The sequence below is a fragment of the Gymnoscopelus braueri genome (assembly GCF_963280865.1).
Source record: "Gymnoscopelus braueri genome assembly, chromosome: 17".
Lineage (NCBI taxonomy): Eukaryota > Metazoa > Chordata > Actinopteri > Myctophiformes > Myctophidae > Gymnoscopelus > Gymnoscopelus braueri.
Window position 1 is genome coordinate 7,045,351 of NC_137617.1, and position 22,589 is coordinate 7,067,939.

Here is a 22,589-nt window from a genome sequence, read left to right on the forward strand (position 1 = left end):
GGCTGAAGAGATATCCTGGACCAACAGCGCCCTCTTCAGGATATGATACCATGAGTATAGTTTCCAGCCAGGCAGACACTGATGTGACGAGTGTGAGAGATGAAGATGTTTCATAGATTAAACCTCAGTTTGACATCAGTCTCACACATTTTAATTTCTTATTTATTCATTAAGAGAAACATTAGCACCTCCAAATTAATTCTTAGTTATAAAAATCTATCCCAACACACGTCTCATAACAACACATTAATGTCACATTAATTCTGACCATTCCAAAAAGCTACATATCTTCACAAGTCAGCTATTTTAACAACAATCTCAACTATATAAAATGCTATTATTATAGTTGCATGTACAGTAGACCAGGAATTATCTATCTATCTATCTATATCCACACACACACGTAATCAACGCAGTGCAGACCAAATAATGGGCGTAGGGCGAGATCACCGCAACTTTCGGCATTTATCAATATATCCTGACGTTGGCTTCATCCTACCGTACGCTGAGATCTCACGTCTGGTCGAGACCAGCTGTTGACGTTGGCTGCGCCCGTTTATTCCATTGTAGACCTGCGGAGCAGCATTGTCTGACTGTCTGACAGGCATCTGGACACATAATCCACTCCAACATGTATATATACACTAATAAATAATCCCTGTAAAAATATAATATTTTATAAACTAATTTAAACAAACTGCTTTAACAGTCATTCGGTTAAGCTTTCAGATCTGGCTGCATTGGCTATTTGAAAATAGCAGATCTACAAGTTCACAACAGGTCGCATCGCATGGACAGTTATGTGATGGATGTGACATAAACTCCTTAGAGACCACCTCATACACACCTCTTTGATAACCAGTTGGACGTGTGACCAATGAGAGGAGAGGACCACACAGTGTTAAACAGTGTGGGACGCCGCGTGCGGCCAAAAGGGGCGTGGTTTTGTATTTTTTTGCGAATAACGTCGCAATGGTAACGCGTAACGGCAAAACACTTCCGAGCACAGAATTCCCGGCCAAGTCGCACGTTTTGATATATATTGCCGGTAAACCGTAAACCGTGCGTCAGTTACGGACGGACAAAGTTTTGTGGCGTGAAATAAATATTATGATTAAGTATGGCGGATTACAATAAGTGTTTTGCAATTACATGGCAGGCACACTTAATAAGTATGGCGGAATACTATGATTGTTTTGCCATTACATGGCAGGCACACTTAACTAATCCTAACCCTTTGAAAGAGGTTGATCATTCCATGGACATTGTGAGTAAAACCAGCTCGATACAGAATAATCACACTGACTGAACATCATAGTGCGGCGGCGTAGCACGACAATCGTTCACTTTGTGATTAAAGCGCCAAATTTGGTAGAGTTGTTGATTGATATATTGGGAACAAAACTGGTATTGGGACATCACAAATTCTCACCCTGGTGGGCGTTGATCTGTGTCTTCCTCAGTGAATCCAGCCACCTGCATGTCGTCTCTCACCGCATCCTTAAACATCCGCTTTGGCCTTCCTCTTCTCCTCTTATCTGGCAGCTAAATCTTCAGCATCCTTTTTCCAATGTACCCCTCATCCCTCCTTTTCACATGTCCAAACCATCTCAACCTTGCCTCTCTCGCTTTATCCCCAAACCTTGTAACCTGGGCTGATCCTCTAATTTAATCATTTCTGATGATGTCCTTCCTTCCTTGTCACTCCTAATGAGAAACGTAGCATCCTCAATTCTGCCACCTCCACCTCCTGTCTTTTCGTCAGTGCCACCGTTTCCAAGCCGTACAGCATCATGGCTGGTCCTCCTCCCGTCTTATACATCTTCCCTCTCACTGGTATACTTCTGTTACAAATAACTCCTGACACTTTCCTCCATCTGTTTCCTCAAAGTGCTCCTTCCATCTTCTCAACACACTGTCTTTGGTTGCTAGAACATTTCCATCCATCCTTTATCACCTTAACCTGTTGCTCATCCTTCCCATCTCAGTGCCAAAAGGTGCAGGTCCTTTTCTCCCTCCTTGGTGTCCAACCTTCCATACAACTACTCATACTCTTTTCCTTAACCCTCACCTCACCTTTCTCTCTGCCTTACCCCTCATCTCTTTGTACTCCTCCCTACTTTCTCTCTGGCTGCCTTTCTTATCTCCTCCCTGAGCTCCACACAGCATTGTTCTATCTTCATCTTCACACCTAACACCAGCTCCCAGTACTCAAGCCGTGCTTGAGTACTGCAGGCTCCAAGGGCCCAGCTTCCTGCTTTGAAATAGTCTATATAGGAAGTAAAAGTTCATATGAATGGCCAGTAGGTTCGCTGTTTTACCCCTGCTGATGTCAGAACGATTTTTTCTCCATTCAAGTGGATGGGTTTTTGACGAACTTTAGACTTGATTTTCTTACCTTAATAAACATTGTCATAAATACTATATGCTTCCATTCGCTAGTTTAAAGTCTTCTTTCAATCACCATGATATGCGTTTTGGGAAATTATGGTCCCATTTATTTTTGAATTGATGATAAAGTAGGGTATGCTGGGGGGCGGGATGATTTGATTGACAAGCTACACAACCAATAGCATTCTTTCCGGTTGCGCAGGATATGACACGATATAGAAAGATGGCGGATTTGAAATTCCTGAACAATCGGCTTCATTTACGGTCTGTAGAAACAAATGGCGTCACTTTGTCCATACATTTTTACATTCTATGTGCTACTCATACGCTGGCACCGTCACTGTAAATGGTAACTCCTGTTTGAAGATGTTCAAAAACATACTATGGTCGTGCTATTAGGTGATTTGGTAATTGACCTCAAATGATTTTAGGTAAAGATATGCAGAAATGAAAATACAGTCTTTTGGTGGCCATCTTGAAAAAAAGCGTGATCTCCAAAGATGATTTGTACCAAATTTCCCGCTTGTATCACCATTTGAACAATTCTCCCAAATGTTGCTGTTATCTAGGCCACTCCCATTGCAACGCCCCCTTTTAGGTAATTAACATGAACACACCCACACACCTTCATACTCACATACTTGAGCAACATTTCGGCCTACTAGGACAAAAATTAGGAAGATTTGATCAACCGCTGGTGGCCATTTTGAAAAATGGCTGCCACGCCCACCAGGGTGAGAATTTGTGATGTCCCAATATCCAGTTTTGTTCCCAATATATCGATCAACACTTCTGCCAAATTTGGCGCTTTAATCACAAAAGTGAACGATTAGGCTGATATATCGTGCCACGCCGCTCCACTATCAGGAAAGTTACTGATTGTTTGTTTCCTGCTTTTTATCTTTCAGACCAGTTTTTCCCCCATCGTGCACACAGAACACACAACCAATGAATACAGGTAGGTCATCCTCAACAGCTTCCTCCACATAATGTAGAAGTTGTGTCTTTGAGAACATCAGCTGATCATTCACCACAACTGAGTCTTCCTGTTTCCACTAACATGTTGTTTCTATTCAACCAACCACTGTGATGGTACATGAACTGTATACAACATGTGGCAACATGACACCTCATGAAGTCAATAGATGATATCAATGTTGGTTTTGGGGGTGCCGGTTGTCAAGGCGCGTACCACACAGACTTTGATGCCTGACATCATGTCCCGGGTTCAATTTCCGAGCCAGACGGCGGATTTGCTGCATGTTATTAATTCCACGACTCTCTCCCTGTTTTTGTCCACTGTACTGACTAAATAAAGGCAGAAAGGCCCCAAACATATCTTAATACAAATAAATGCTTGTTTTGTGTCACAGGTTCACGTTCCCAGAGGCAGGGCTGTTCCAGTGCAAAAAGACAGGGTTGGCGTTTGGAACGACAGGGGAAGGAGAAGTCCTCTACAGCACTGTTCAGTGGGATGAGGACCAGCTCCAGTCAACAAGAGGGACTCCTGCAGGTCCTCTGTTTGACATTCAGTGTCCTCACCAATCTGTCTGCCAGCTACACTTGCCATACTGTGACGTCACACCTGGTGAGGCATCCAATCACTTTCAAGTTTCTTGTTCAAAGTCACTCTGTATAACAAATCTGTGTAAATACAACACCTTCTGCCTTCTGTGTACTGAGAATGAAACTTAGTGTGTCTGACACACAGCAAGGAAGAGGCGGATCGAAGGTTAAAGGTCACAATGATGAGTCTGTTGACCAAATGGTGAAAAACAAAGGATAGATGGGGGGCGTGGCTCCGCTGGCTGCCACGGCTCAGCTCTGATCCAGTGTACTGTAGTGGAGAGGAGAAGCTGAGTCAGCCATAATTATCACGATGATAAACAAATGAAGCAAGCGCACTGCAACTGCATAAAGGTTAAGCAGGCTGGAAGCGCTACAACACTAGAAAGCTAAGTGTAGAGTAGCTGAACTTTACCATACGTAAAGATTGGATAAGACGTGGTTGGTGTGCAGACCAGGTTGTTGTGGAGCGTGGAGGCGATTAGAGACGAGGGGCAGGTGTGATGATGATCGTAGATGAGAGGCAGGTGGAGCTGTCAACACCGGCTGATGAGCGCGGAGTGAGCGCCAAATGTAGATGAAGAGGTGAGGATGGCCGAGTCGTAACACACAGCCAGCTAATGTAAAACTATGTAGATGTAGAGGTGAGTCGTAATGTAAACTATGTAGATGTAGAGGTGAGTCGTAATGTAAAACTATGTAGATGTAGAGGTGAGTCGTAATGTAAAACTATGTAGATTTAGAGTTGAGTCGTATTGTAAAAATATGTAGATGTAGAGTCGTAACACACAGCCAGCTAATGCTATGTACTGTGGGCGAGCTCTCAGCACACAGAACACATTGGGAAGTGTTGTGTCTGCTTTTCACATCCTCCTCACAACAAAATGTTTTATGGAAAACTTTTCACAGGTGATGACCTTTGTGTGGCCAACATCACAGATGAGGGGATACACCTCTTAAAACCTCTGAAAGTGACCCAGACTCACGTGATTGTAAATGTGACTCACCTGTCTCTCTTTGGGCTGACGTGGATTCTCGACCTCTTAAACCCTAAACCTAAACCAATTGTTGGTCAAGTTCTGCTGTTCCTTCGACCGCCAAGCGAAAGATATGAGATGAATGTATTCCTGCTGCCGAGAAATGTGCTTCCCGAAGAGGTAAAATGTGTTATCTAATGCTAAGTAGGTTCATCCCTTAAAGTTTGATTATATTCATACGTATTGTACTTGGATTGTGATTTTGAAGAGATAACCAGATGCTAGTCTGTAGGTTTGGGCACATTGACAGCCAATATCAGGCCAAAGTCCATAACTTGTACTAAAGAGCCATGTCAAAATAGACTGTCCATCAACAGTGACAAATAATGGTCTGCAGTTAGTCTATACCAGGCATTATGATGGAACCATGTGGTAAAGTGTGTGTCATTGTAGGTGGAAAAACAATATCAACAGGATGTACGGATCATGAATGCACCTACATGTCCACTCACCGCAGACACATCGTACAGTCTGCACTGTCTTCCACATGAAGCACAACCAAAGGTATCATATACTTGTTGGTCTAGTCCTACTACTTCTGCTACTACTGCTACTATTACTAATACTACTGTAAAATGACTGCCACTACTACAGTAATCCAATGCAATAGTAATAAATGTATGTGTGGCTTCAGGCTGGGCTTTATTATCTGGACTTTGGGAAGAATTACCAGCCAACATTTGAGGTGTTCATGGATTTGAAGACAGAATACTTCTCATTGGAGCTACGAGGACCTGAGGGTGAGCGTGAGCCGGTGTGGAATGGAAAAGAGCTGAGAGTTAAAGGTACAATTATGTTTCTTAAGCTACATTAAGTACATGTGCACATACCTGTAATTGTGTCTGGGTTTTCGCCTGTTTATTAGGAGCATCTACTGAACAGCACACAGTGATCAGTTAGCCGTTCAGTGTCATGGTCAGTGTCTCAGATCCTGATTCCACAATTAATTGTATTTGAATACATGGAGTTCCTCTTAATGTGCAGGAGACAGCTTAGTGCTTTGAGTAAGAGGATGAAAACATTGATGCTGCAACATTTAAATATCTACCTATAAAAGTCAGAGATGTGTAAAACGATAATTTAAACAATATGAAATGTGAAATACACACATTTGGTTTGGCGATGAATGAATCCTCTTTTAGGTACTCTGGGGGAGCAAGTTGCTTTTCCCCTACCAATCGTGGCCTTCTGAATCCCCCCATCTTTACCTTTAAATGCACGAAATCTCTGTCTGTGAGTGTTTCCACTGCAAAACTCCAGAACTGTCTCACTATTATGAGCATGTGTATGGAGGGTGAGCAGCAGTTTCTAGAAGGGCAGCAGCAGCATGAGATAAGGCAGCAACAAAGCTAATGAAAAGTTAACCTTTAAAATGGGTTGCTGTATAAGTGAAGTGTGTATGTGATTGGTTGAGAATAGAAGCGTGAAGACGAGACAGACCAATGGTCAGCCACCAGAACCTGCACTGAGTTTCCTGACTGAACTTGCTCTATACACGCATTGCATTTTCATGTGAGATACCGGAATGCACTCCATCTCCAATCTCCTCACACAACTCAACTTTTAGACATCGATAAAAACACAATTTGACTTTAGACCCAACTGACTTTAACTTGATTTAATGGTTAATCTATTTACATTTATAAATGACACAAAAGGTTATTTTATGATAGATTTTATATTTATGGTTTATTTTTGTATTTTCAAGCATAATATTTGACTGATGGGTAAAAGTAAACTCTTAACCCTACAGTGAAATATCCTTCAGTCTTTAACATGTGCTCAGCCCCTCCCATACCCATGCTCATGAACACATTAAAAAAGCTTTCATTGAATGTTTTTTGGTGAACGGTGAGCTGTACACATCTGTTTCCAACTAATGAACGCAAACATGAGCGTCGTTGACTCCTGCATGTTTCAGTCAAAAGTTGTACATCTGAGTTAAGTATTCAGTATTATCATTTTATCCATAATTGTGCATTCAGCTACTACTTTGATGACTAAAATAATGTTGTATAATCAGAGGATGTTATTAAGATTAATATTTAAATATAATATTATATATATATACCCTGCAGTAAAGGCTTTCACTTCATGTCATCCACAGGACAAATCAAACCAACGATAATGAAGCCCATCAGCCATTCTGTTTCAGGTACACACCCATTATCTTCATATATATGTTTTTCCTTTCTTTCAACTTAACAATCTTAAGATTTACAGTATGTTGTCCTTTGATTTGCATAAAGGCAAGCAGGTTTTCTTGATGGAAAATCGGGACGCTTTAGTCAGTAAAGTGAAGAACGTGGGTCCCATCCTTGATTATCTGCAAAGTAAGGGCTTCTCTCCTGAAATGGCCGCCAACGTCCAAGCTGAGACCACACCTCAACAAAGCATGAGGAGGATCCTTGACAGTGTGACCACCGCTGAAGCAGCAGAGACCTTGTACGAAGCTCTTGTCATAAATGAGAAGTTGGTCGTGGAGGAGTTACTGGGTCTGGGATAATACCACGGGTGGATCTACGGTGGGTGGACCTGCATGGAGAGGCACAGGCCCACCCAGATTGACTCTGCATGGGCCTACCCAGAGTTATACATTTGTCCTAATGTCAAATGAACTGAAGCATGCATAATGGGACAATGTACATTGTTGTTGGAACATAAACACAGACAGGGTGACGCTGAGCCTTCCTCACACTTGTGCAGAACATTTAAAATGTTAACCAATATCTACTGTGTTTCATTATTTATCAGGCTGTAGGTTTATATGGGAAAATATTTTGTAATAAATTAAACTAAACCTTGGATAAGATGTGACTTATTTTTGTTATGAAATGATTTGGTCTACAGTTCAAATATGTACATTGTAACCTATTCACTAGAAACAAATTTTCTACGAAAATTCAAGTGTGCCTGCAGCTGGCTGAGGCGGGAAGGGGACAGAGCAAGTGTGTGTGTGTGTGTGTGTGTGTGTGTGTGTGTGTGTGTGTGAGTGTGTGTGTGTGTGTGTGTGTGTGTGTGTGTGTGTGTGTGTGTGTGTGTGTGTGTGTGTGTGTGTGTGTGTGTGTGTGTGTGTGTGTGTGACATCCACTCTCAGAGTCAGCAATCATGTACCTGCGGCCCCCTGGGAAGAGCCCAATGTCCGCTGGGTTTCAATGGGGGGACTAAAAGGGAGCATGGTTTCGTAGTTTGGCCTAACGTCGCCGTGGTAACGCGAAATGGCGAAAAAAGTAATAGCCTGGTTGGCCCGGTCGTTACTTAAAAATTAACTGAAGCCAACCCCCCCCCCACCCCCCAAAAAAAATATCTTAAAAAAATAAAATTAATCAAATGGTTTCAAGTGCTTGTTTCACCCACTTCTGAAGGTCTGAGGCAAAAACGGAGTCTGATGGATTTGTTGGCATGTTTTCGTAGTTTTTTTGCGAATTACGTCGCAATGGTAACGCGTAACGGCCAAAAACTTCCGAGCACACTATTCCCGGCCATGCCGCACGTTTTGATGTATATATTGCCGCGGTAGTGTAAACCGTGCGGCAGTTACGGACGGACAAAGTTTTCTGGCGTGAAGTAAATAAACCCTACTAGAAACAAATGTCCTAAGAAAATCTAAGTGTGCCTGCAGCTGGCTGGAGACTCAAAATAGTGTCATTACAAAGTACCACCAATCGACTCAGAATGGCCTGAAACGTGTTCGGTCCGTGTACGTTCTGGCAGTTGGATTTTCCTTTTGAAACTACAAATCGAAATCGCTCGTTGCACTCGTTCTTCATTTTTCATTTCACATTTGAAGTAGAAAAAAAAAGAAAATCGCTCCCGTTTTTCATTTTTCATTCTTCATTTAAAATAAAGAAAAAAAATTCACGTTGTATTTATTTTTTAAAACCCAAGTTAATAAAACGGGATTTCGCTAATTTTTTTTTTCATTTCTCAATCTTAATAAAAAATACTGGAAAGACGAGACCGGAAGCAGAAGTGGATTCAGGCTGTAAAAATACAAGTCTGACGCTAAAATTATTTATTGTAACATTATGCAAGCAAATATATATATTTACCATGATTACGTTAAAGATAAATTGATAGATTGATTGATGCACAGGCCTGATTACATAAGTATTAACCTTAACCTGTTTAAGTACAGTTCAAAACATGCCTTCCCATCTACTTCTCAAGTTGTGAGGAGGATTCAGGGCATGGTCACACATCTAGGTCAGAAGCCTTGTAGTTAACACATGTCAAGGGGTCAGACGCATACTTCCCCATATTGCCTTGTGGGCAGTGCCAGTTCTCTGGTTTGTAGTTTGTTTGACTTGAGCGGTTGGCTCACTGAAAGAAAACTACAAGATCACCAATTCGCTTCAGACACATTGAAAGTGCATGTCGCAGCAAAACACAGCAAGCGCATAATCCCCCACAGAACTGAAGTGAACAGGACGCTGGAGCTTCTGAAGCCTCTGAAGCCTATGTGTGACTGTGCCCTTATGTTGCCATGCTTGTTTTATACTACATAGCTAGTTAAGCTAGGCACGTTGTAGAATTATTTCAGAAACACTGGACTGTTTTCAGCGGTTAAATGTTCCATGCATTTATAACAACCCGTTGGAGAAAAAGATCTTTTTGACACCAGCAGGGGTAAAACGGCGAACTACAGGCCATTCATATGAACTGTCACTTGAATGAACTTCTTTCCTTATGAATGTCAGTGGTCCTTGAGAGGGTTCCAGGTGTTCCCTAGCTAAATGATAGCATTTGTGTATATATGAAAAGATATCTTAAATTAATAAAGTTTGTTTCATTATGGATATGTATTGTTTCATTATGGATATGTATTGCTTAATTTGTGTACCTTTTCTAATAAAACAAAACAAAGTTAACATCTATGCTGCATTATTACATTAGGCTAGGGGTTTGGAGGGCTGCCAATCTTTGTGATAGGTATTTTTACATAACCACTTGAACCCTTGCATCTCTATTGGGGGAATAGCAGATCTACACGCTCACAACGCGTCGCAGACATGTTGTGAGCTTGTAGATCAGCTATTTTTGGCAAAGAGGTTTGGTGTACTTAATACCTAGGGGGGCTGTGCGTGGGAGGGGACTCCTCGCGCCCACGCTTCGATTTTTTTGCGATTTTTTTGGGGGGTTTTCTGTGTTTTTCCCCACACAAAAAGGCAGAAAGACAGAAACACCAGGTTGAAGTTCATCCATGACCGTAACAGACTGCTATGATCCATGGCTGGCGTTTTTAGCCATGCGGTCTTCCCAAAATATATAAAAAATAAAATAAAACGTATTTTTTTCTTTTTTTCTTTTTTCTTCCCATCACCAGGGGGGCTGCAGCCCCCATAGCCCCCCCCTTCCCGCGCCACTGGCTATTTTTGGCAAAGAGGTTTGGTGTACAGGGATAAAGGAGCACCTTACAAAGTATGGGTTAAATGTCTGAACTATTACACACTTAATATGAATACAATATCTAGGCTATATAAAAAATTTGGGTGGGGGTCCATAATCGCCCACCCAGGGGGGTGGGGGGGGGTCGCTATATATGGGGGGGGGGGGGTCATATACAACAGCGCCACGCTACTCGGCCGCTGGCGCGTCCGCCCGTCCCGCCAACGCTACGCCGGGTGGACGCTCGGCGTTGCGCACGGTAAACGCTGATCAAGGACGGCACGTCGGGTCCCGACGAGCGGACGCTCCGGTCGGCAGGGCGTGGAGACGTCGTCACACTAGAAATCTGACATGATTTGCTACCTGGGACACGACGCTCGTCACGTCATGGCTGAACTTCAACCTGTTTTTTGCACTTTCTCCATTTACATCTGTACATCTACATAAACGTTCAGATTTCAAATATAAAGTGTTAACCTCATGGCCATGGATGTTACAATTTTGTACGGGGCCTCAGAAGTACCCGTATCTTCCGTATTGTTCAATAAAAAGCATTTTAATCCGATCGGTGGCCATTTTCAGCGTATTTTCTCCATTCTTTCAACTATGCGACCCTATCGGTTGGGAGGTGTATTGCACTCTGATACATTATAACTCTTATGAGAAATGGCCGCCGATTGGATTAAAATGTTTTTTATTGAACAATACGGAAGATATGGGTACCCACCCGAAGTGAATTGTAACATCCATGGCCATGGGCTCAGCACTTTATATTTGAAATCTGAACGTTTATGTACATGTAAGTTTCGTCATGACTGTCATGATATGACAAAAATAAATTTGATGTGCAAATCCTTTGAAAATAGCAGATCTACAAGCTCACAATGCCTCCCAATGTGAGTTTGTAGATCAGCTATTTTCAAATAGCCATGGCTGAAGTGGTTAATGTATGTTTCACAGTCTAGTAACTAAAGTTTTCAAATAATTGTTGTGGAGTAAAAGTACAATATTTGCCTCTGAAATGTAGTGGAGTAAAAGTATTGGAAATTGGAAATACTCAAGTACAAATACCTCAACATTCTTCTCAAAGGGCCGGGTATTTCACTTTCAAAAAAATGTTTTTGTGAGCCCCCCAGACAGTTGCTTGATTCAGTATTTAGATATTTGATATTCATTTTATCAGACACGCCCCCTTCCTATAAAAACCCATTGTAACTTCAAACTACATTTTAACCATGATAGATTCATGGCCCTCCTAATATGTGAGAGGCCGTTTTTTTCATTTATTTTATTACATTTTATTTTATGTAATATTTTTCATTTAAAAAATAAATTTGAAAAAACACTTGGAGAAAATGGAGTTTGAATTTACAATGGGTTTGTATGGGAAGGGGGTGTGTACTGAATCAAGCAACATCTGTGTCATTTTAAGATTTCTTTGGCTATTCAAAAATAGCAGATCTACAAGCTCATAGCGCGGCACTCTGTGAGCTTGTAGATCTGCCTCTTTTTTTTTTAATCGTGAAAATGTGTGCAAATCTTTGAATATCTGTTTTTCCATACCGAACATTTTAAACTCTGTTACAACTTCTGGGGAGTCCCTGGAACAAAATATTTTGAGATGGGGGTCTGCAGCCAAAATTCATATAATTTTGGGGGTCCTTGACATGGAAAAGTTTGAGAACCACTGATTATAGCAACATATTTTTTCCCCCCAAAAAAATAGGATTTAGAAGACATTTGTAGAATCCCCAGAAGCAAAGACTTGAGTTACAAATGTTTGCTTAAAAAAAAAAGATATATATATATTCAAAGATATTCAAAGAATTTTCACGATTTAAAAAAAATAGCAGCTCTACAAGCTCATTGCGAAGCACATATCTGCTATTGTTGAATATCCAAATAAATCTTAAAATGACACAGATGCGTTCTCGGTCGGTTAAAACCTGTCTGGGGTGCTCCCAAAAGCCTGAGTAGACGATAAAAATGACCCATATTCTTTTTTTAAGTTATATATCCCTTTAAGTACAGTACTTGAGTACTTTCCACAACTGTTAAATACAGAATTCATATTTTACAGAATGTACCATATCAGACGAGCGGGCTGTACAACTGAAAGAGTGGTTGAGAAGTAATTCTCAACCATTATGCCAAGTTGCGACCTGCATGCAGGACATGGCGGTGTACAGGAAGAAGTGGATCAAGGACAACACCAGAGATCTGACCACCAGTCAGATTCTGGAACACTACCCTCACCTAACAACGGCATGGTAAGAGGGAATATTGTACATGTGATGATTCATTGTTTATAATGTTTTGGTAGTGTGCCACATTTAATTTGATTTCAAATGTTTTCCATTTTATAGATCACACAGGACTTCCTTGTCTTACATGCGGACGCTGCACCCAAATTGTACGAGACCTGGCAAGGAATATCACTTCAAACACTAGCCATGCTTTGTATGGAGAATATAGGTTGCTGCCTTCAGGAAGGAGATACAGTGTTCCTACATACAATAAGGTCAAACTGAAGAGGTCCTTTGTCCATCAGACGACACTGAGGCTTAATCAGGAGTTATAGGCCAGGGGTAGGCTGAGAGGTGGACACTGCTCTTGTCTTTGTATGTCTTTATGTATGTATTTTGTTTTGTTTTTCTTGTGTCATGTCAAATGTGTGTACTGTTTATTGTTGCATACATGGCTGCTGGGTCGCAAGACAAATTTCAGTGTGAACTGACAATAAAGTATTATCGTATCGTATCGACCTGGCTCCCAGTTTATGCGGAGAAGATCCTGCAGGTGGCACGACTGGAGCGGCAGCTAGAGTTGCCGGTCGAAGGATTAACATTAGGTAAAATACTATTGAAATGGTTCTTTGTCAGTCGACAGTCCCTCTTGTGCCAAGAGTCCACAACTACGTTGACAGCCTCTCTGTGTGGGTGTGGCACGCACAGCACACACTTTCAGGTACCCCAGGGTTTTCCTCTTCTCAGGTAGTGTCACCTTCAAATACCAGTGGGCACACCCCTTCCTCCTATAGCCTCGTCTAGACCAGGGTTTCTCAAAGTGGATTCCAGGGACTCTCTGGGTTACTTTAGTGGGGTCTAAATTGATCCTTACAAGTCTGTAACTGTGACAGTGTTACAAATGGAAACAAATGGACCCCAACTGATCAATTATTTTCCATTTATACACTGTCATGGTTAGGCCTGGTGGGAATAACTAAACTACAAACTAACCAGCTGCAGAGCCGCTATTGGCTGCACATAGCAGCATAGGTTACATTCTTGTTGGCTATTGAATGACAAAATAAAGGATATGCCGTTCCACCTCGTATTGATACCTATGTCTTCCTGCAGATGGCATTGGGGATCTCGCCCTGCAGCAGTTGCCAGCCTTGCTCCCCCCAACTCCATACAAAGTTGGACGTGGCCGTGGCAGTAAAACGGTGCGCCACACCATTTCTGAGTGCAAGAAGGCCTTCATCCATCATCAGCCTGTAAGTCCACCAGCACATCTAATGGGAAACTTTCCATTTTATTTTAACATATACCTGTTGTATAATTAATGAGTTTGTGTAAGTATTGAGTGTGTGTAATCTACAAAGCACATACAGCACACAGCAGGAGGACAAGAACACAGTAGGGCATTCACAACTACAGCGTTTCACTAGTCGACGAGTAATCCTAAAAGGTTGACAAATAGTTGACTAGTCATCTCGATATGACCTCACCCCACCCGAAACAATAACATTGATTAATTCTTGTCAAAATGTCTCTGAAATAGGCTAACTACTGCTCTTTGCCAGTTTAACATATTGCTTTACAAATACAGGTATAACAGGACAAGCTTATTCCTTCTGTTAATATATACCTAGGGACCACAAGTTAACGCTTTATATGCATTCTATGTCTATACAGTACATCTCTCATTGTTTCTCAACCAATGGACCACCAGTAGATGAGATTTAGCCTATCAGAGACAAAACTAAAGAACATTTTGTTATCGTTGGATACCATTTTGGCCACAATACCATGCTGTGTTGGTGTTCATAGGAGTGATAAGATGCAAAATGAATATGTTTAACAATAAGTTAACTCTTATAATGTAAAATGAAAACAAATGGACCCTTGACACCTTTTATTATTATTTTTCTTTTAATTATACACTTTTAATTCTATACTTTGTAGACATTTGGTCCTTACTCACTCACCCTCACTTTTCTGTGTGTTTTTCAGCCTGGAACCAACATGGTGGAGTATCTCCAAGCAGCCAAGAACTCCCAAACTGAACCCTACGTCCTGACATTGGGCAACAACTCTCAGCAACCATCTCAGGTCTTTGCGATTATAGATGGACAGGCTTTGGAACAGGAGAAACTTCTTCAGGCCATCGACGTCTGCTTCAAGGCTTACTACATCTTTGACATCGAGTACCCCAAAAAGTGTCAACTTGTGTGGGACTTCCTACAGAGTGTTATCTACGGAATTCCACTACAAGAGTCCAAGAAAATGGTTGAGTTTCTGCACACTAGAATTCTGGCTTGCCAGTAGAGCTCACACACACCCCCCCCAACACATTACCCACCCAATCAACCCACGTACCCAAGGCCGATTCTACAAAATGTCTTCTGAATCTTCTGGTGTTTTCTCAAAAACTTGTTTCTATATCAGTGGTTCTCACACTTTTTCCCTCAGAATTATTTGTACCGTATTTGGCCGCGGACCCCCATCTCAAAATATGTTGTTCCAGGGACCCCCCAGAAGCAAAGATTTGAGTTACAAATGTTCGCTTTAAAAACTATATATTCAAAGATTTGCACATATTTCAGGATTTTGCAAAAATAGCAGATCTACAAGCTTGTAGCGCGGCACTCGGTGCCACGCTATGAGCTTGTATATCTATTTTTGAATAGCAAAAGTATAAAATAATGGTTTTTATCCCAAATCAAAAATGAGACAGATGCGTTCCAGGTCTTAATGGGTTAATAGAACTCAAAAATGTTTGCTGTTAATGTTTTAATGTTCATTAATTTTCCATGCTTGTCATGCTTTCTTCTATAAAATGACTAAAATAAAATGACTAAAAGAATCCAGCATGGTTTGTGTTTATTGCATTATGCTTTGCATGACCAAATCTAGCATGTATTTTGTTATACTGTAGGTTTGTAGTTGAACTGTAGTTTAACCATAAAGTAACACATATATTGCGGTTGAATAAACCCATAATTGTTTTATTTAATAATTTAATGATTTGGATAAAACAACCCAGAATGGTACATAATTTTACCCACAATTGGGTTGAGTATATAATAAATAATAAGGGTTGAATTTACTCAGATGTACAGTTAATTTAACCCAGGATTGGGCTGAATATATAATAAATACTATGGGTTGCATTTACTCAGATGTAAAGTTAATTTAACCCAGAAATGGGTAGAATATATAATAAATGATATGGGTTGCATTTACTCAGACGTACAGTTAATTTAACCCAGAAATGGGTAGAATATTTTAACTCATCCACTGGGTTAAAACGGACCAACCCATCTTGCTAGGTAAAATTAACTACTGCTGAGTCGGTGCTATAACTACCCTGGGGATGGGCTAAAAACAACTAGCCTGGTAAACCCTCCCTCCAGAAATCTCAATTCCATTTCATTTCAGGAATCAAATAGAAATTAGATTTCCGGAGGGAGGGTTTACCAGGCTAAAAAACAACCCAGAATGGGTTGTTTCTAACCCAGTGTTTTTCTCTGTGTACCAAGGCCCTCATTGGAAACAAGACCGCAAGGACTTTCATGAACGGACCTGTTAGACAAAGTATTTTAAATGTAACTGTGCTGTTTTACATTTTTTGCCTAATAAAATATTCAATCAATCAATCAATCAATCAATCATGTGTCGCGCTGTGAGATCTGCTATATTCACCCTGTAGAAATCATCTGTTTCCTGCATGGTTAACAAATCTTGTTTAAGAGATAAAAGTGTCTAAACATTATTTATTTTCTTATTTTTGTGCCACGTGCACGTTCCATCTTCATCACTTGGTGATGCACTGCAACACAAAATAATTGATTAAAGTTCTGGCCTTGTAGTACCCACCATGAAACCAGGGGGCGATGGAGTTGCTGTTCCTCTCATAGCCCGCCTGCTTTGGTTTCTGCTCCCAAGGGCGCCGATACTGTGGGTGCCTCGGGGCTAAAGCACCCAAGGGAAATGACGAGCACCAATCACAAACTCATCACAAAAAAATAAAAATAAAATACCTCCGACATCTTCACATCATGAAGTACATTTTTTGTAACAAATTAACTGAATTAACCGCATTAACCCATTAACTGCCAGAGGTATTTTCAGTTTTTCATTGAAAAAAAAAAAGTACTCAGGAGCTGAGATACAGAATTTTTAAGTTTTAAGTTAACAAGGAAGTGGATGTCTAGATCTCCTTTGGGTCAAAAATGTGTTCACGTAGATCTACGCGATTGGCACGTGGCGGCTTTAAATAGGTTCGCGTAGATCTACGTGATTGGCAGTGAATCAGTTAAAGTAAAAAAAAAAAAAAAAAAAATTAACAAACCCGCAAAATAACTGCACATTTTCACGTGCGCCTGCGTGTGCATGTGCGTGCGTGCATGTGTGTTCCTGTGCATTTTTTCTACTCATGAGGGGCAAAAAAGTAACAAAAGCATACTTGTATTTAACCACTTAAAGAGGCACTTCACCGTTTTAAAAACAGATCCAAGTTGAGGATAATAAACATGATGTTACATACGAATATATATATTTTTTATATTTTTAGCAAGATTTATTTGCCTACATGTGATCACTGAGTGGAATGTCAGTTCTTCCTGGACTACAATGGGCTATAGCCCATGTATCCTGTAGTTGCAGTCGGACTAGCCCCCCCTGCTGATGTCAATGAATATAATAGAAGATCTACAAGCTCGCAACGCATCACGTTTGCGACAAGTTGTGAACTTGCACATCGGCTATTTTGGTGTAGAGAGAAAAAAGCGATCCAAGTACAGAGCCAACACAGGTCTTTTTTACTAAGTCTAGACTAGGGTTTAAGTGGTTAACTGTGTCTAATAAGAAATAAAGTATAAGAAATAAAGAGTCTGGTTCAGATTTATGTACAGTAAAAGGTGCAAAGGAAATTGCTCTGTGACTTAAAAGCCATTTACATGCATTAATTTGGGACACTGAAATGTTATACATGTAGATACATTGAAACGTGCACCACAGGTAAACACATTACTCACATTGCTCCTGCCACTCGTTGTCTTCTGTCTCATGTTGCCTGTCTTCTTGTTTGTCTGTCTCTGTACATGTGTCATCTTTGAGCACCATCTGCTCGTCTTCCTCACAGTTCTGATGATGACAAATCCAGTGTTGTTACAACCTTCAATTGGTTTCTGAAAACGCAACAATCACAAGCATGGGGATAACTGAAATGTACTGAATTTTCACTTAAATCTACAAGTCTGGGCTTATTTCAACAAATACAATGTTGTTGCTGATTCCTGTTTCGATCCACAGCTCCTCCTAAATTTCCTTGAGCAAGGCACAGAACCCCTAACTGCTCCTGATGAGCAGGTTGGTGCCTTGCATGGTGTTTGAATGGGTGAATGAAAAGTGTCTTGGAAAAAGGCGACTATACACTATTTATCATCTGCACTACTATCTAGTATCTACACTATTTAACATCTACATTCTCAATCCCTCCAAATGCTGAAAGCTGTCTCTTACCCCCTGGGCCGCCAAAACCTGCTTCTCTCTTCTCTCTATTCTACTTCCCTCTTGCTTTTTCATCTCCTTGTTGACCACCTCACATCTCCATTTCCCTGCCATGAGACAGGCCTTCTGCTTGGCCATGCTATGAGAGCTCTGACATTTTGACTGTTGAACTATAATGGAGAGCATGTCTGGGAATGCTAGTTTCCTTTGAGTTTTATGCAGTACCTCTTGTCAACCAGTAGGTGTCCTACCAGACCACAGGATCTAAATGTCAGAGCAGGGAGTCCACCTCCAACCACTGCAGATGTGCAAGTTATTGTATTATGATACATATTGGTTAAAATAACACGTTATTCACACACAAATGGATTGCAGCTTTATGTGCCTAACCCATCATTTAAAACCACTTTCAATCTGGTGTCCATATGTTGGCCATATCATTATAGGCGAAAATCTTCAAAAAGTTTCACATTTCTTTAAACATGTTAAAACATTTTGAAAATAGTTGATCTACAGGCTCACAAAGCGGCGCATTACGGGCGTAATGATCTTGTAGATCGGTTATTTTCCCATGACACCGTCGTGATGAATTATAACACAGGCCTTAAGTGTTTTTAAACATTGTGGGCTGATTGTATCTGTGGTGGTTGTAGAATGTGATTTAGAGCAGTGCTGCCTTTAGTTTTACAGCAGAGTGGGAGCAGACAGACGACAGAGACATGTCATGTACCAGGAGAACACTGGACTCACCATACAATAGATGTATGAGGACATGAAGGTCTAGCAGAACACTGGACTCACCATACAATAGATGTATGAGGACATGAAGGTCTAGCAGAACACTGGACTCACCATACAATACATGTAGGAGAATTCAGGGTCCAGGAGAACGCTGGTCTCACCACAGGGTTCCTGTAGGAGGAGATGAAGGTGTTGGAGTGTGTTTACAGGTAGTGAGGGGGGATGAGTGGTGTTTGTGGGGTTCAGTGGTGATCAGAGGTGTGGAACAGAACTGAAAGTCTAAATGTCAAAGTGTGTTATTTATCAAATGCACAATACAGTGTTAAATCCTCAGTGTTCACTTAACTCCAAGAGTGTACAAATGTAACCAAATGGACCCGTACGGGTCCATTTGGTTACATTAGTACACGCTTGGAGTCACAAATGGATACATTAACTTGTTGCTGTGTGTACAGAAGATTATTAGAAAGAGTCACAAATAAGGGCAAAATAGTAAAAATATGCAAACAGAACAAAGTATATATAATAGGAATAAAACACTATATAGCAGAAGCTCAGAAAATATAAAATTGTGAAAATAGCATGTGTCTCAGTGGTTACCTATATACAAAGTAGAGTATGATCGATAATAAATCATATAAATATTAAATATTATAGAAATAAAGTGGAGGTGTTGAATATGTGAATTTAATTGAAGTAACTTAATACAATGAATGAACAAGATATCAGAGCATGTATGAAGTGTTGATGTGATCAATATGACCAATACGATTAGTGCTGCTGCTTATTACATACTGGGAGACCATTATATGTGACATTTGTACCAATGAATTGTAGAGAGTATGTTAATATACAGTATAACTTGTACATTTACAGTGGTTGGAGGTGGTCTCTCTACTCTTCTATTGAGACATTTAGACCCTGGTGTCTGGTAGGACACCTACTGATTGACAATGTCAATAAAGTTATTTGAAGATGACAGAGCACTGATTTGACACTAGATGTGTCTCTATTGTATTTCAGACATTGAACTGTTCTTATAATTGTGTTCATGCCTTCTGCTGCTAGCATAAAAGGCCTCTCCATCTTAATGTCTTAATAATATCCAACTATTAATGTCCCTGTATCACCTTCTATGTGACGCTGTATCACAACTTCATTAGTGGCTAATTTTATGCCAATTATCACTGATGAAAATGTTAAACTAATTCATTATAAATTCATGACAAGAATGTATTACACTAGAGATAAGATTAATACATTTGATTCTACGTCCTCTGATAGATGTTTAAAATGTGTCACACAAAGGGACTCCCTCGTACATGCATGCCTTCTGGTACTGTGAGAAAGTTAGAAAGACTGGGGAGTATTGAGAGGTTTTTATTGAATGTATTATAAGTGCACAGATGTGATCTATAATTTGTCTCTTTCAAAATATAGGGGAAATAAAATTAACAGGACGGCAAATATTTTTTTCATCCATAGTTTATAAAAACTGTTATTGCAAAATTGGACAAATAAAGAAGCACATTCCTTCCAAACCTGGAAAACACTAATGACAATTTAATGAACTATGGAGTTCAATTCATGACTCCTTGTAGATGGAATGGATCTGCAGAGTCACCCAGCAATTTCAAACCCTAAGGAACCTAGTATGAGTGTGTTGTTGTGGTTTTGTGTGTGTGTGTGTGTGTGTGTGTGTGTGTGTGTGTGTGTGTGTGTGTGTGTGTGTGTGTGTGTGTGTGTGTGTGTGTGTGTGTGTGTGTGTGTGTGCGTGCGTGTGCGTGTGCGTGTGTGTGTGTAGTATGTGAAGAAATACGCATGCGCGAATAAGAGAGAAAGAGAAAGATTGTAAGTAAGAAAAAAAGTAATTAAATGTTTACTATAATACTGTCCAAATATTATTTGGTGAATCATGTTGAGAAACAAAACCCTTGAAACACATATTATTTGTTAAAACCTGTACTTACTCACTTAATAAAAATGATTATGAAAACTAGAAAAGTGCTCCTTGGAGCACAGGTCTCCGTCAGGTCAGGTAGGTTATTGTGGCCTCCTGGTGGCGCTATAATAGGAAAATATGTGAAAAGGGTGGCATTTATTCTTAGACCTTTCAGTCGGACACTGCATTCATGATTTGAGTCATTTTTATCCAAAAATGTGTTTTGCTACATTAGACCTGCTGGTGGCGCTATAACAGGCCAATGTGAAAAAGGTGGCATTTCTTCCTCTGCCTAGTGGGAAGGTGCGTGTGAAATTTCACAGAAATTGCAAGCTGTGTTCATGATGTGAAGCATTTTGTTCAAAACGGAGCAATCCTGCAAACTTTGGAAGCCAACCTCAGCCAATGAGGATGGAATATGGAAAATCGGACAGATCCGTGTTGATCACATGACAATACTGTGTACTGATTTGCATGACGTTAGGATAAAATCTCTCTCTCCGCCCAAGCCGCCACTTTTTCTGAACAGGAAATAGAAACTTGTATCTGTTGCTGTGTGCCTACAGTTAATCTACTAAACAACTAGACTAAATGTCAATCTACAGACAAGGATCGTTGACAGACAGGAGTCATTGACAGGTAAGGGCTGAACCAGAAAATCAAACACATGCTACATCGAATAGAACTGTACAGTATATGACTGTACATTTACTAGTATAAGATGATGCTGATAAAATCTTTTGAAATGTCTTCATTAAATACAAATGTAAAGTCTATTGAAAGCCGTTTGTGAAGACATAATCTACAGTATATCAGCTGTTTCACTAGGATGGGCATGGCAGTGCTCCCTACTGAACAATATAGACTGGGACCAGTTTGCTGATCCGGTCTGAGTCTAGAGAATAAGAAACGGTGCAGCATGTACAGTGTGTGTGTGTGTGTCTGTGTCAATGACTGACTACGAATTGTCTTGCAGCCAACAGCACAATAAATGGTAAACGGTGCATTTATATAGCGCTTTTATCCAAAGTGCTTTCCATTGATTGTGCCATTCAGCCATTCACCCACAGATGGCGGAGGAAACCATGCAAGGCACCAACCTGCTCATCGGGAGCAATTTGGGGTTCAACGTCTTGCGCAAGGACACTTTTGCACTAACTCTGGGGGAGCGCCCCAGCCCGGGATCGAACTGGGAACCTTGCGGTTTCCAGTTCACTCTAACCGGCCACTCTACCCCTGAGCCACTGCCGCCCAAAATAACTGCATTAACCTGTACGTCAACAGGATCAACAGAGCACATACACACAATTAACTGCAAAAGCATATTAAATAATGCATTATTTGTGCTCTGTTGTATGATGGTGTCGCATGCTGAAGATGTGTCATACATGAGACGCCATATGAGCTTTTAGATCAGCTATTTTTGATATGTGACACCAAAGTATGAATCAGGCTCACACTAAACACTCGATTAAATGGTGCCATGATGGTTTGTTTCTTGTCACATCTTCAAAGTGAATGTTTAGGCTGTTCCTTCAGTTTTCAGTAGGACGTTTGGGGCTCTGTTATCAACATGAATGACTGAGCCTTATTTTGACAAGAAACATCCCTCAAAGGCTCTGGCTCATGGGCCCAGTGAGATCCTGGGCCCCTGGACCGAGGCCCAGTAGGCCATCCCTGGTGACACAAGGTTAGAACAACAAGGCAGGCTGGTCGACATGTGAGGCTTTGAGGATGATGACACACACCTGAGTGAGAGTCAGAGTGGCATCAGTTATTACATCA

At 40.7% G+C, this 22,589-nt stretch overlaps 2 protein-coding genes across 5 annotated transcripts in view; both read left to right on the top strand.

The window, feature by feature from the left end:
- The window catches only part of LOC308104040 (uncharacterized protein), a 383,068-nt gene that overhangs the window by 28,052 nt on the left and 332,427 nt on the right, over positions 1-22,589 (top strand). The window lies entirely within an intron of this gene.
- LOC308104053 (uncharacterized protein) lies at positions 12,816-15,198 on the top strand. The gene is made up of 3 exons (XM_080454318.1): positions 12,816-13,233; positions 13,742-13,881; positions 14,621-15,198. Exons 1-3 carry the CDS (start codon positions 13,014-13,016, stop codon positions 14,933-14,935), a joined length of 675 nt encoding a protein of 224 aa, XP_080310444.1. The 5' UTR covers positions 12,816-13,013; the 3' UTR covers positions 14,936-15,198.

Bases quoted from the DNA above. Each gene is read 5' to 3' on its own strand.
- LOC308104053 (XM_080454318.1), top strand. From the start codon at position 13,014: ATGTATGTATTTTGTTTTGTTTTTCTTGTGTCATGTCAAATGTGTGTA. The intron at 13,234-13,741 runs GTAAAATACTAT...GTCTTCCTGCAG, and splicing joins GGTCGAAGGATTAACATTAG to ATGGCATTGGGGATCTCGCC. The intron at 13,882-14,620 runs GTAAGTCCACCA...TGTGTTTTTCAG, and splicing joins CCTTCATCCATCATCAGCCT to CCTGGAACCAACATGGTGGA.